General features: G+C 48.8%; 5 protein-coding genes across 5 annotated transcripts; 1 reads left to right on the top strand and 4 right to left on the bottom strand.

Moving 5' to 3' along the window:
* Window positions 1-284: 284 nt before the first annotated feature.
* Window positions 285-1,333, bottom strand: DEU56DRAFT_902621 (uncharacterized protein; the record flags this gene model as incomplete). Its single annotated transcript, XM_041356604.1, has 5 exons — window positions 1,036-1,333; window positions 840-1,000; window positions 538-816; window positions 378-430; window positions 285-321 (listed from the first exon to the last, which is right to left on the bottom strand). Exons 1-5 carry the CDS (start codon window positions 1,094-1,096, stop codon window positions 285-287), a joined length of 591 nt encoding a protein of 196 aa, XP_041206462.1. The 5' UTR covers window positions 1,097-1,333.
* Window positions 1,334-1,453: 120 nt separating this feature from the next.
* Window positions 1,454-2,911, bottom strand: DEU56DRAFT_815075 (uncharacterized protein). The gene is made up of 5 exons (XM_041353759.1): window positions 2,843-2,911; window positions 2,644-2,787; window positions 2,426-2,591; window positions 2,326-2,375; window positions 1,454-2,269 (listed from the first exon to the last, which is right to left on the bottom strand). The coding sequence occupies exons 3-5, from the start codon at window positions 2,563-2,565 to the stop codon at window positions 1,617-1,619; spliced, it is 843 nt and encodes a 280-aa protein (XP_041206461.1). The 5' UTR covers window positions 2,566-2,591; window positions 2,644-2,787; window positions 2,843-2,911; the 3' UTR covers window positions 1,454-1,616.
* A 336-nt stretch (window positions 2,912-3,247) lies between these two features.
* DEU56DRAFT_872268 (uncharacterized protein) lies at window positions 3,248-5,230 on the bottom strand (the record flags this gene model as incomplete). Its single annotated transcript, XM_041355770.1, has 13 exons — window positions 3,248-3,289; window positions 3,340-3,491; window positions 3,545-3,571; window positions 3,702-3,788; window positions 3,836-3,918; window positions 3,980-4,085; window positions 4,180-4,328; window positions 4,386-4,475; window positions 4,523-4,595; window positions 4,648-4,849; window positions 4,873-4,921; window positions 4,981-5,008; window positions 5,077-5,230. The coding sequence occupies 13 exons, from the start codon at window positions 5,228-5,230 to the stop codon at window positions 3,248-3,250; spliced, it is 1,242 nt and encodes a 413-aa protein (XP_041206460.1).
* A 1,395-nt stretch (window positions 5,231-6,625) lies between these two features.
* On the bottom strand, window positions 6,626-8,172 carry DEU56DRAFT_740335 (glycosyltransferase family 69 protein; the record flags this gene model as incomplete). Its single annotated transcript, XM_041348802.1, has 5 exons — window positions 6,626-6,785; window positions 6,858-7,226; window positions 7,282-7,335; window positions 7,392-7,824; window positions 7,875-8,172. 5 exons carry the CDS (start codon window positions 8,170-8,172, stop codon window positions 6,626-6,628), a joined length of 1,314 nt encoding a protein of 437 aa, XP_041206459.1.
* Window positions 8,173-9,837: 1,665 nt separating this feature from the next.
* Window positions 9,838-11,525, top strand: DEU56DRAFT_463873 (uncharacterized protein). Its single transcript, XM_041346346.1, has 10 exons — window positions 9,838-10,003; window positions 10,056-10,198; window positions 10,251-10,376; window positions 10,432-10,474; window positions 10,525-10,636; window positions 10,694-10,773; window positions 10,826-10,841; window positions 10,895-10,956; window positions 11,003-11,106; window positions 11,162-11,525. The coding sequence occupies exons 1-10, from the start codon at window positions 9,940-9,942 to the stop codon at window positions 11,504-11,506; spliced, it is 1,095 nt and encodes a 364-aa protein (XP_041206458.1). The 5' UTR covers window positions 9,838-9,939; the 3' UTR covers window positions 11,507-11,525.
* The last annotated feature ends 515 nt before the right edge of the window (window positions 11,526-12,040 follow it).

Genomic DNA, 12,040 nt, shown 5'->3' with positions numbered 1-12,040 from the left:
CCTGACCTCCTATATGTCACTATCCCGGTGTTCCGCCTCAATACCGATACTGAAAACATCTCTCCTAGGGTATTTGAGGCCTCTGAATCGATTGGGAATGGTCCCAGACCTTCCGGAGGTCGGCATTCATGTGATATGGGAGGTGGGCTCAAATATCAGTATTTTGGACATATCTCCACAACCGAACCGCCGATTTTCTTAATTGTTGGCTCATATCCATCCCAGAAGTACCCTCCATGATATGTACCAGCCCACCAAAAGATATTTTTTTACAAGTTTGAAACCTATTTCTGTTTTGACCCTATAAATTCCACCAATGCACTGAACAATGACATAAGATAGATGTATGTCCTAAAAATTGCTTTAAAACAACTTACCGAACAGGACGCCCGGTCATTCCTCTTTCTTCGTATTGTGTTAGGAGCGTTAACTAGAATGGGATGATCAGCGTTCGGAACTGACAACCAGATATAACAATGGGTGCATTGCGAACGACGCTAATGCACCACTTGATTAAATAAGCGATCAACTTCGTACCTGCGTAGTCCTAGTAATACCGAGGTGAGCACATCGGACAGAAGGCTCCTGTCCATTTCGGTTAGCGATGTGTCGAAGGCAGCAATGCAATGGCATACCGTGAAACCAGGTACTGATGTAGATCCCACCCAGTGCAGTATCCATAGCCGTGACATACCCGGTGAGAGTGACAACTTTGATGACTGTCTGCGGCTTGAACTTGGTTGATGCATAGTACAATGCGTCTTCATATTCTCCGACATGAATCAAGAGGCCATCCCATTCCATGAACTTGCCGTTCTTGCAAGGTTCTGCGCATTTACATAGATGACACCACAGTCCCAGTCAGAAGAGTTGTTATTCATGGATATGTCAAGTTTCTTCGGCACGCCAGCCGAGCATCGTGGGTCGAACACCGATGGAGGTGATGTTTTGAGGGAGAAGTCGTACAGCGCCAAGTGAGTAGCGAAAGCTTGGAGAGGTACTTGAGATATGACAATATGTAGTAGTATATCTTACCAGCAGCACGAGGATTCGGATCTGTTGATTCGTCGATAACAGCCTCAGAATCTGTCTCCATTGTCCAAGTCCCTTAACAGCGGGAGCCCCATAGAAGATGTGGAACGTGCCAACTTTCGCAGCGACAGGTTTCTGCGGCGCCTGAGGGAGCAAAAACCACAAGGTTGCTGGATCGATACATGGAGTAGTATTTCATCAGGATTCTTGGAGTTAATTGGCACGAAATGTGCTGTAGATGGGGAGAGGGGGATACAGGCGCTGACCTATATAGCACTTACGTGACCATGATCTGTTGTCGTTATAGCCACTCTTCAGGGACTTCAGCTATCTGCCATAACCAGGAATGATGCATAATGCGATGGATCAGATCTGTATTGCCACCTGCTCATTGCTCAGTTCTTGACTACTCGTAACATGCGTGACATCATCCCAATAGCTTTGCCAAACATGGCCGCGGTGTCTCTATTGCTTTCCACAAGCGCTCGGCACTGCAGAGTGAAGGAGGGGGTGTCGTTTTCTTCCAAATGGCGTCAGACCGATCGAGGGCACCGTTCAACTGCATCATGTAAGTAAACGCTGGGTCAGTGACTTTCTTCAGTACAGATGAGAGTAGCCGGTCGTTGGTGTAAGTGGTGTAATATGAAAGTGCCTGATACACCTGCGAAACAGAGAAAAACAGCGACCGTGCGCACATTGGCAGGAAGCGCAGAGAGACGTTTGAAGTATGCATGTCGTTCGACTTCGGGAACTGGCCACGGAGGATCGCCAGAGGTTGCAGATGCAGATGTAGGAGGTGTTTGAGTGTAGGCCTTACGGCTTTTGAAATGCGAAGAACCGTCAGAAGATGATGATGAGTCTTGACGGTGTGAGAGAGGTGAGGGCATGGAAAGCTTGTACTGCAACTGTGGATCAGGTGAGACCACTCCTTTGTCTGCCCCCCTGATAGCCTGCTTGTCGACACCATCACTCACGTTGGCTGCACGGAGGTCGGGGAGACTCTTCTTTCCAAACAGTGCTGGACGCCGATCACGAGCTGAACCGACGAAAGATGTATTACGGCCATGCTGTGGGCCCTCTGATGTACTGTCATCATCTGTAGAAGACACTGACTCGGCAGGAGTAGGCAGGTAGCTCCCGACAGTCATTGATCGAGGTGGCACTTTGAACGGAGGAAGCATCCCCAGGCGTAGAGGTGGCGGGCGGTCGAAACGCGGCGATGTTGGCTTTGCAGGTACTGGAGGGGGGGAAAGGGGGAGTCGATAGAGAACGAGCGAGCATGGGAGGTAACACCCAGGTCTGACTCCTCCTGTATACGAGACCAGGACTGTATCTGGTCTTCGCTGTAGGTACGTCAGTCGGCATTCAGGTATGACAAAGACTCAATCCCTACATAGAGTTGTCCCACGTAGCATTCACGCTCAGGAACGAATCGACACTGGGCTGTTTCAAGTCCAAGGGAGGCCGAGAGTTATTCTTCATCCACTTCTGCACGAATGTTATCCACTCCTTTCTTCCATCTGGTGTTTCCATAATATACTTCGGCGACGAATCTCTTCCTGGGCCAAATATGCATAAAACGAACCCATTGAACAAGATTTCATGTCGTACCCGAGCCATCGGGGATACATCCCAAACTCACAAACTTCGGCCGAGTGTCGGGAACGAACTCGCAAATCTGCGAAAAACCACTTACACACGATGTGGTGTCGGGAGTGACTGGAGACGAGGACGGAAGCAACACCTGGTTGTTACCTAAGGAGCGGATGGATGAGCACGAAACAAGCGGCGTAAGAAGATGGGCACTGACCGAGTTCCTTCGCCTTACCCTTGTTGACGTTGCTGCTCTTCCTGAGAGGTTTAGGTGCGTTCGTATTGATCTTGACGGTACTGCCGCTCTTCTTGACAGGAACTCTAGACTCCTGCACCTTGGCCCTGGTGGCACTGCCACTCTTCTTGAGAGTCGCGGACTCTCGGGGGGCACGATTATCACGGGATGAGTCTATGGTCGACTTGTCTTTAGAATCGTCAATAAATACGATGCACCATGGGTCTTCCGCACACACTACCTCCGCATAGGAAGATACGATATCAGTCCCAGAACTTCCAATTCAAGACTGGGATGTGAACTGAAGACAGAAGAGAACGGACTCAACATAACTATATTTGACATATGCAAACTCGTCCCTCTAATCCTACCACGGACGGATAGTACTTACACTCTCTGTCTCTTATCTTCCTCAAATGTGTCTTTGACCTGCAAAACGCAGTCAAAACAAAGTCACATGAAGGACGCATGACACCTACTTTCTGGAAGAACACATCGTCAGTCAGTACTCGCATGCCTACAGCCGCGAGTGCCTTCGATGCCACCAAACAGGCGTCATGGGATACTTCGGAACGTGCAGTTTCCGTGAATCCTAGGGTATGATTCCCGCCATTTGGAATGGTCGGGATGGCTTGAGCAAAACATTAGTATCTTGCTCGTTGGGTCGGAACTTGCGCTACTTACCAAAATTAGGATGAAGACTAGGCATCACTGACGAACAAAAACTTCATTAGCAAAGGTTGCCTACCCCCGGTCAAAGAGGTTAGACACACAGTATGAAATGCTCCCCTTGTGGTTCCGGAACATCAGCTCTATCACACTTCCTAGATGGGCAACACACTCACGAAATTAGAAGAAGCATCTTTCATACCCCATTCGGAATCCATAACACCATAGCGCTTCAGAACGACATCAGCAAGCTCATCGCCTGGTATAATATTCAGCACCAAGCCGCTGCACGCCGTGATTTCATACCAAGTGCTTTGTTTTGCCTGATTTCATTGGGTGTCGGTTTGATCATAAGTTGAACTTTGCATCCAGATGCGAGTGCAGCTGCTCTGTGACGAATAGAGATGATGCCGCTTAATCAATCGAACATGTTGACAGTGAAATACTGACTCGAGGCAGGAAATAACGCGCTTCCTGGTATCTTCCGTCTCCAATGTTGTGGGAGCACGGACCAACCACCTGTACTTGTGAATAGAGGGATCGAAGCGGGAAAATCCTAAGATCGACTTACACCATTGTAGCGTGGTCTGGGATGACTGGTTTTTCGAAGATTATCTTTCAATTATTTCTACGGAGAGGGAAATTCTCACTGCTTGGAGCCCAATCCTTTCCTCCCAAGATGCCGTGCACGCGGTGAGTAGGTTTAATTTGCTGCCGAAGAAGCGAAATGTTATTATATGCAAGGACGGCCGCATCAAGTGCATTTAGTCCCTCCCAGGGGCTTAACCCAGCGTGAGCGCTTCAAACGCAAAGAATGAGAAACCGCAACTCGATCAAAAGTATGAAAGACACTCACGCATGGCCTTGATACTCCACCGTGATGCTAGAGAGAGCCAAGGAGCGAGACAAATTAATGGAGTGACGAGGGCCAGGTGCGGGATGGGACCTTCAAAGCAGGTTTAGTAACCATAGTCATCTGATCTGGAAACTGACATGACGCATACATCCATCTCATCATAAGCCCCCTTTTCATACAGTAGACGCTTGCTATCCCCACCATCCCCGGCTGCCCCGTGTTATCCCGAAGCCGACTATCACAAATGCAGACACCGACGCACCAGGTGTACCCAATAGAACTACTTTTCCATTGATGTTCAGCCTCTCCATAGCAGCCTTGGCTGCAAGAGCTACTGCTACTGCGGATATCCCAAAAAGATTGTGTCCACAACCGTGTCCGATCCCAGGGAGCGCATCCATCTCAGCGTTGACACCCAAAACGCGCCCTCCTTGTCCATGGGTGTAGGTAGCTACCCACGCAGTCTCAAGATGATAATTTTAGTCACTGTGAAACTATGTTTTTCCATAAATGCAGTGCATGCGTCGTGGGCATATCTGTGACGATGCTCTGAGTGTTTGCGCATAGCTATGGCGTACGATGAGATCCAACGCACTTTTCTTCGAACTTCAGCTCTGGATGGCCTGTCGAGAATGTGTCAGTATAAGACGCGTTGTGAGAAAAGAGAAGCACCACTCTAAGGGTTGATTACCATGAATATCGAGACTTAAAGCCCTTAGCTCCCTGCTCAGTCCATCAAGGGTCGTCTCGATTACGTTCAGTATGTCTGGCCTGTATACCTGGCCCTCCTGAATCGGTGGTCTGATATTTGGATCATCTTCTGGTCGCCAAACTATGTCAGACATGGCGAGAGTAGAAAGATAAAGTGGTTTGAACTTTGCAGCAATGGAGCACCTACCTGTGGGCACTTTATTCAAGTTTATTGATCGGTAGACGAACTTCATGACCGAGTCGCTGCCGAATACCGTTTCATACAAGCCAGCCAACACGATGCGAACCGTCCTAGTACTGTATGAACAAAATGGAATGCCACAAAATCATTTCCGTAAATCTGGTTGTTTACTTTACCTTGCGAAGGACAGATGAATTTCAAAATCAAGCTGATTACTAGGTTTGCATGTTTTGATTGGTTCGGTTTGCAGTGGACATTCAGCCATGCTCTCGATGCGCTGGTGTAAACACATATGAGTCAATGTCAGAATCCTTAGTTCCGCCCACCTCTTGTCCTTCGCAGTTGCTAAAGTCCAGACATCTAGCCCTACTGCTCCACGATGATTCATGGAGGTGAGTCCGCTATGAATCAAGTGTGAACGTTTACTCATTGTCGATCTAAATTGCCGCTACATGTTGTTGCCATACCACGATTCGCGGCCAGACTCATCAGAGAAACGCCAGAGCCATATGTACTTGTGGCCACAGCATACTATACACATCACTACACTCGCGACAGCAAGTTCAAGTCTGTTCGACGACTCGCTCCACCTCACCCGTACGCGTGTTCCCATTTCACAGTTCAGCGCTTAGATTATTTATTTAAACCAGAATATGATATGCCGGCCTCGAGGATATCTTGGTTTACTACAACAAATATTCCAGCGAGTCAACTCAAATTTACTTGTTTCCCCAACCACTTGGACAATGTGTCAACAGAGCTAGTACTAGCTGACCCTTTGGAAAGCTTGGCTCAGCTCACTTTGCTGTTATGGTCTGGCTCTCGTGCAATGACTGTTCGAACTGATTTTCCAGCGCCTAGTACCTGACACCAACGAGTCTACCTCGACAAAGCAGTATAACCTCGGCCTAAGCCTGCTCCGGGCCAAACCCAATACGGGGCTTTGATTCCCCTTTATTAGCTGTCGTCGAAGAGGATACCTAGTCTAGTCTAGACTGTCTAGTCCGGACTGTAGCTACTTCGTAGCTTTTTACTTTGAAGAAACTGTATTGGTCCCTCCAGATCTTGTATCCCTAGAATGATTGGGAGGGAATAGCGGATGAGTCGGCGTCATCCTCTGAAAAGTCAAGACCAAGCACTCACTCTGAAATGACTGATCCACAAACATGGGAGTGTATTGATGGCTAATGCCAGAATCAAGCATATAGTATCCGCGAGGCAAAGATCCTCGAGCTCTGAGTATTAGCGCAACTATTATACTATCCGGCTCTGAAACGCAGACTCTGGCTGCTCCCAGGTGACGCTATATGCAATCTATTCCGAAGGGTGTCCGCGTAGAAAAAAACGCTCAAAACCACGGATGACAATCTCCCCCATCCCATCGATACACCTCCGTCGCATCCCCCACAACAAACACAGTTCTCGCCATCCACGCGCCATTATACACTTTTTCGATCCACCACCGGAGTACAGGGTGACGCATGAACCATTTGAAGTATGTATAATACCTGTGTGATGATGACGCATGAGCCACGGTCCCGACAAATGAAACATCGATAGGGATGCTGCACGCGACATACCTCCACTTGTACGCATTGATAACCCTCGGGTTCACATATATGCGCTGCATATTAAACTGCCGTCTCAGATCATACGGAAGCAAGAAGCATTCCGATGAAAAACATTCCTCAGGGGCAGATGCGCGGAACTGTATTGGGGGTGTCAGTGCGGGGCTGGGGCCACGCATGGAGGGATCGTGTGCTGCTGGATGTGTCGAGGGCAATTCGTACGGTAAAGGGTCAGAGGAAAGCGTGCGGTTGGAGCGCAAGGGGATTGGAATGAAAGGATCTGCAGCGAAGACGGCGATACCGTTCCAGCAGGAAAATACGGGCGCTGGAGAGTCGGTCTGCATCGCGTGATAATCAGCTTCGTCGAAGAAGTATGGCCATCTTCGTGTCGAATTTGAATTAGACTTGTGTTCGTGAAGGCGGGATTAGCACTTACATTCCACTGGCGAGTTTTGCCTGTCGATCTCGAAGAACCCACATATCGTATGCGCTTCGAGTTATCAAGGTTAGAATGGCGGGTATGGAGGAGGAGTTGGATGTGCGTACCCGAAATGATCAAAGTCTAGACCGCATGCCATGTCGTAGTTTCCATCATTCGTCTCTAATAACTCCACCAAGGTCTCAGGCTCGATAAATATGTCATTCGAGAAGACGACTTTGTCGTAGCCTCCTTCCATTAGAGGCTCGAGTGCGCGGTTACGAGTGGCTGCCAAAAATTCGACGCGCTCGCTCCCGCCCAGATAATCAGGTCTGGCTATTGTCTCGTCTCCGGTGAGTATACGCCGCGACACGCCCAAAAGGGCAAGGTCTGCATCTAGTGCTTGAAGAAGTTGAGGGGAGTTGTCGGTACTATGACTCTCGACAATAGAGACGAAGACGTTGTCTGGACCGAGATAATGTATAGTTTTGATGAGAGTGTCGTGCCAGTAGGGAATGACTAGTTCGTTGTTGTAGAATATGGCAGCGACGAAGATTTTCTCTGAAACACGAATAAGTCGCCTCCGATTTGAGAAGTTCGAGGAAGCTCACCTTGTTTTCCGTACCCTTGTCTTGAAGGATGTGCGATGGCCGACTGAACTGCATCTCTGTAGCGCACGTCGCCAGGCTGCTCATAATGTGCGCCGACCCACGTGCTCGCGAAAAAGAGGACGGTATATGTGAGAAGGTGTATCCACCACGATCTGTGATGCGCCACCAGATGCGCAGTTGGGGACACTGGTCTAGAGGAGCGCTCGCTACCTTCTTCGGCTATTTCCAGTGACGAGTGACGGTTTTCTTCGTCGGCAAGGTCGAATAGAGTAGTTGGACCGGCGTTTCGCTGGAGCATGACATAGCCTTGCTGGGAAATGGCCGTGCCTCCATTCCATCGACTTGTGAGTAGTGGAAGTAGAAGTCGGGATAGTTGGACGAAGGTGAATATGGGGAATACGAAGAGAAGCATGAGTAAGATCCTCCATGTTGCGGGGAATGCGGGTAGCCATCCAGTGAGTATTGCGAAATAAGATATGGAAAATATGATTTCTGTTGTGATGTAGATCGTGATGAAGATGGAGAAGGAGAGGAGGGCAGGATTGCGTGTTATTGCGAGGAAGAGCCGAGTGATGGAGTGGTAGACATTGAATTTTCTGGTCAGACGCCCAATGTGAGGGAGGAAAGACATGAGGGTGAAATTTCAATTGAGGCATCACAGGCTTGATATATTTTAGCATAGCGAAGCGTCGCAACCATGTTGAGTACTCCCGAACCGAGGAGACCGTGTACTAGACGCCCTTGCTGCGGCAGGCTGCGGTTGTGTCGTCATTCTCAGGCACTGACCATGATGATGGAGTTCATCGATGTTCATCGTTGGACACAGTCTGTGACTATACCCGAACATCGTTTGACACAGTCACCTTCAGTATTTCTTTGAAGAGCGTACTTCTAGCCCTAATATTGTCGTCCCCCCGCAAGTTACAGCTGTGTGCGAAACTAATGGCAGTGACAAAATTTAAATTTTGGCATCCGCGGTGACGAAAAAGGAAATACATAGAACGACGCGGGACTCCTGGATGCTGGGGAAAGCTCTGTGACTTGTCCAGGTTTTTCAGACACTGTTAGCCATCCCTACTATGTATACTTTCGCTATACGTGTTATATATACAATTTGCTATGGCGAAAGGAAAGAAGTCTGCCCCGAAGAAGCCCACAATTAGAATACCACCAAGACCACTCCTCTCACTGACACCAAATGCTTCACAGATATCCACCAATTCCCATCCGTGATTCCACAGCCGAAGTGCGCAGTCTTTGAGATCGTTGCTGATCCTTCGGTTAACCATAGTATTTACGTGACGGGGCTGCGCAAGCTAGCTGGTGTCGCCAATGTTGTCTGAAAAGTTTATAAATGCCTGCGAGCGTCTTGGACGCATTGTTCTATGTATTTCCTTTTTCGTCACTGTGGATGCCAAAATTTAAATTTTGTCACTGCCATTAGTTTCGCACACAGCTGTAACGTTAAGCCAGTAATAAAATGATCAAAATATGATTGGTCAGTATTTTGAGCTAGCTATAGTTAGACCGACGCGGCATCTTCTCTTCCCTCCGAAATCCTCATCTTGGTGCTAATGTACAGGCTTAAGCTTCATCGATGCATCCATCGCAGCGCTGCTTATCCCGCCCTTCTGCATTCCTCTGCTCACTCATGTCACCGCTAATCAATATCACGGTCTCGCTCACCTCCCGTTAACTTGAATGTACCTCCCTTTAAACGACCATCATCAACCATATTCCGCTCACTCACCCTCTAGCTTTCAGATTCCACCAATAAGCTGTTGCTTCATTCTTCATGTAGCACTGCCGTTAATAATTTTCGACGCGCATCCTGTCTACACCGGACTCATCACCAGGTGATGTTCGGGACAAAAATGGACTTGATACGCCGGCGAGCTCCCATGCAGCACATTTGCCACATTTGCTACCATCCCATCCCCATAGGTCACGGTGGCCCATCTATTTCGGATGGCTTATCTCAATGTGAGTCGTAGCGGGGGTATTTATCTACCTGCGTTACCAGCCCCCCAGAGGGCTCCCCTCTCCCGTAAACACCTAGTAAGAAATGCCCAGTTTAACCCTGCCAGAGTGTGCACGCTATATCCCCCCTCCAGAAACCAAGGAGGACCGTAAGACTGTTGTGATCAATATCATGTGTTCGTCTAAAGATTCCCCATGTAGTGGAATTTGCGGACCTACCCATCGTTGACCTTTCCAAGGCGCATACACCCGAAGGACGCGCAGAGCTCTATCCGCAACTTCGAGATGGACTACGCACCCACGGCTTTCTTTACGCTATCAATCACGGTTATACTCAAGCTCAGGTAAGGCTCGTTCTCGTGACTCATGACCAATGTTTCTCAATCCCTATTGCAGCGTGACAGGATCTTCGATGTAGCAGGCGTTCCGTTCAGCGACGTCTCTCCGGATGAAAAGAAGACATACACCGCGGATGTTGAGAAAGTGGGGTACTACGCAGGCTATAAACCTCGTCAATTCTGGGTGCGTCGCATTCCAGCAAGGGACAACATCTCTGAAGCCCATAACTTTCATTCAGAAAGTCGACAATCAAATTCTCGACCAGATTGAGCACTATGCATGTACGTGTTACAAACGCTCGTGTGATAGGTGCCTTTTTACGTTTCGACAGTGAACCTGGATGTCAGTAAACGTCCCCACCCCTTGGCCTTGCGCCCGTTCCTTCCAGAACTCGATGATTTTGCTCGCCATAATCACTTCAACATTCTCCACCCGATCCTTCGGTCAGTTTTTCCGCGAGCCCCTCGTTGACACCTTGTCTTATGAGCGGCATCATACAGCTTGATTGCATTAAGCCTCGAGTTGCCCGAGGAGACTTTGGTGGAAAAACACAACTTTGACCGAACGGGAGAAACGTCTGGTTAGTCTTTGTTCCCCTGTATCTAGATTTAGATTGACAAGTATATTCGCAGTCAGGTTCATGAAATAGTAAAAAGGCCCTTCCTTCTCAGGTGTTCCCTAACTCATGAACTCCCGTCAAGCTATAGGCGCTCCAAGGACGAAGAAGAGCAATCAAAGAATGTCTGGCTAAAGGGACACACAGGTACGCGATGTCTCTTTTACTTGCACCTATCTCCTGAACCGCGCAGACATTGGCAGCATCACTGTTCTATGGAGCCAGCCTATCGGAGGGCTGCAAATTCTGGCTCCCGACGGCAGATGGAAATGGGTCCGCCACATCGATAACGGTTTGGTGCGCCTGTCTTGAGAACTTCAAATACAATCGCGTACTGATGTTCCGTCACAAGGTTATCAACACAGGCGACATGATGACTTTCCTCACAGGTGGATACTACAAGCCCACGATCCACCGCGTCATCCAACCCCCTGAGGACCAACGCCACTACGATCGTTTGGGTGCATACTATTTTGCGATGCCGGACAATGACGTTCGTTTGTTGCCGTGTGCTGAGAGCCCGTTGTTGCAGCGCGTTGGAATTGAGCGGCAGTGCGCTGATGAGGACGCTCCGTCGTGCGAGGCATGGAGGAAGGGGAGGACGACGTCGTATGGGAGGTCTGATCTTAAGAAGGGGTTGGAACATAATGTCGAGGAAGAGCTCATCGAGGGTATCGTGGTGAAGCACTATAACTGAAGCGACCACTGTTTATGTTTATGCATGTATTATTATGATTAGCTGACTTGTTGTATGGTTTTAGCAGAATTGGATACTGGTGGTTGCACGGCTGTGTGCAGTAGTTGGATATCATGGGATTCCTCGTCAAAGATAGCGTTGTGCACTGTACTCTGCTTCTCACGAAGGACAGCTTCCTGATAGCTCCCTGCACTACCCTTGATACGTTTGACCATGTTTGGGGATGAACAGTGATCTCGTGGTAACGTGTCCCGTGCTATAGGGTACTCTGCGCACGTTGTCCGAGCAGCAGTGGGAAAGAAGAGATGGGAACGAGACTTGGAGAACGGCTATCAAGTGACATTGTCAGAAGCGGGGGAGGTGAATAAAATACATCTCAAACAACGATTCGACACATCGATATCCGATGAAAGCACTGCAGCCCTATTAAATATTTTCAGCGCCAGAACATGCTTTCAATGAAAGTTATTGATGTTCCCTGTACATCCGCCCGACATCATCCAACCAATCGGCGCGAGGGTTGAATGATGAGCA

This window comes from Suillus clintonianus (assembly GCF_016758775.1).
Source record: "Suillus clintonianus strain FC179 chromosome Unknown DEU56scaffold_57, whole genome shotgun sequence".
In the NCBI taxonomy this organism is placed as follows: Eukaryota; Fungi; Basidiomycota; class Agaricomycetes; order Boletales; family Suillaceae; genus Suillus; species Suillus clintonianus.
This window is presented reverse-complemented; position numbering and strand designations above follow the sequence as displayed.

Bases quoted from the DNA above. Each gene is read 5' to 3' on its own strand.
- DEU56DRAFT_815075 (XM_041353759.1), bottom strand. From the start codon at position 2,565: ATGGAAACACCAGATGGAAGAAAGGAGTGGATAACATTCGTGCAGAAG. The intron at 2,376-2,425 runs GTAGGGATTGAG...ACGTACCTACAG, and splicing joins GCTACGTGGGACAACTCTAT to CGAAGACCAGATACAGTCCT. The intron at 2,270-2,325 runs GTGTTACCTCCC...CCCCCCCTCCAG, and splicing joins ACAGGAGGAGTCAGACCTGG to TACCTGCAAAGCCAACATCG.
- DEU56DRAFT_463873 (XM_041346346.1), top strand. From the start codon at position 9,940: ATGCCCAGTTTAACCCTGCCAGAGTGTGCACGCTATATCCCCCCTCCA. The intron at 10,475-10,524 runs GTACGTGTTACA...ACGTTTCGACAG, and splicing joins CCAGATTGAGCACTATGCAT to TGAACCTGGATGTCAGTAAA. The intron at 10,957-11,002 runs GTACGCGATGTC...TGAACCGCGCAG, and splicing joins CTGGCTAAAGGGACACACAG to ACATTGGCAGCATCACTGTT.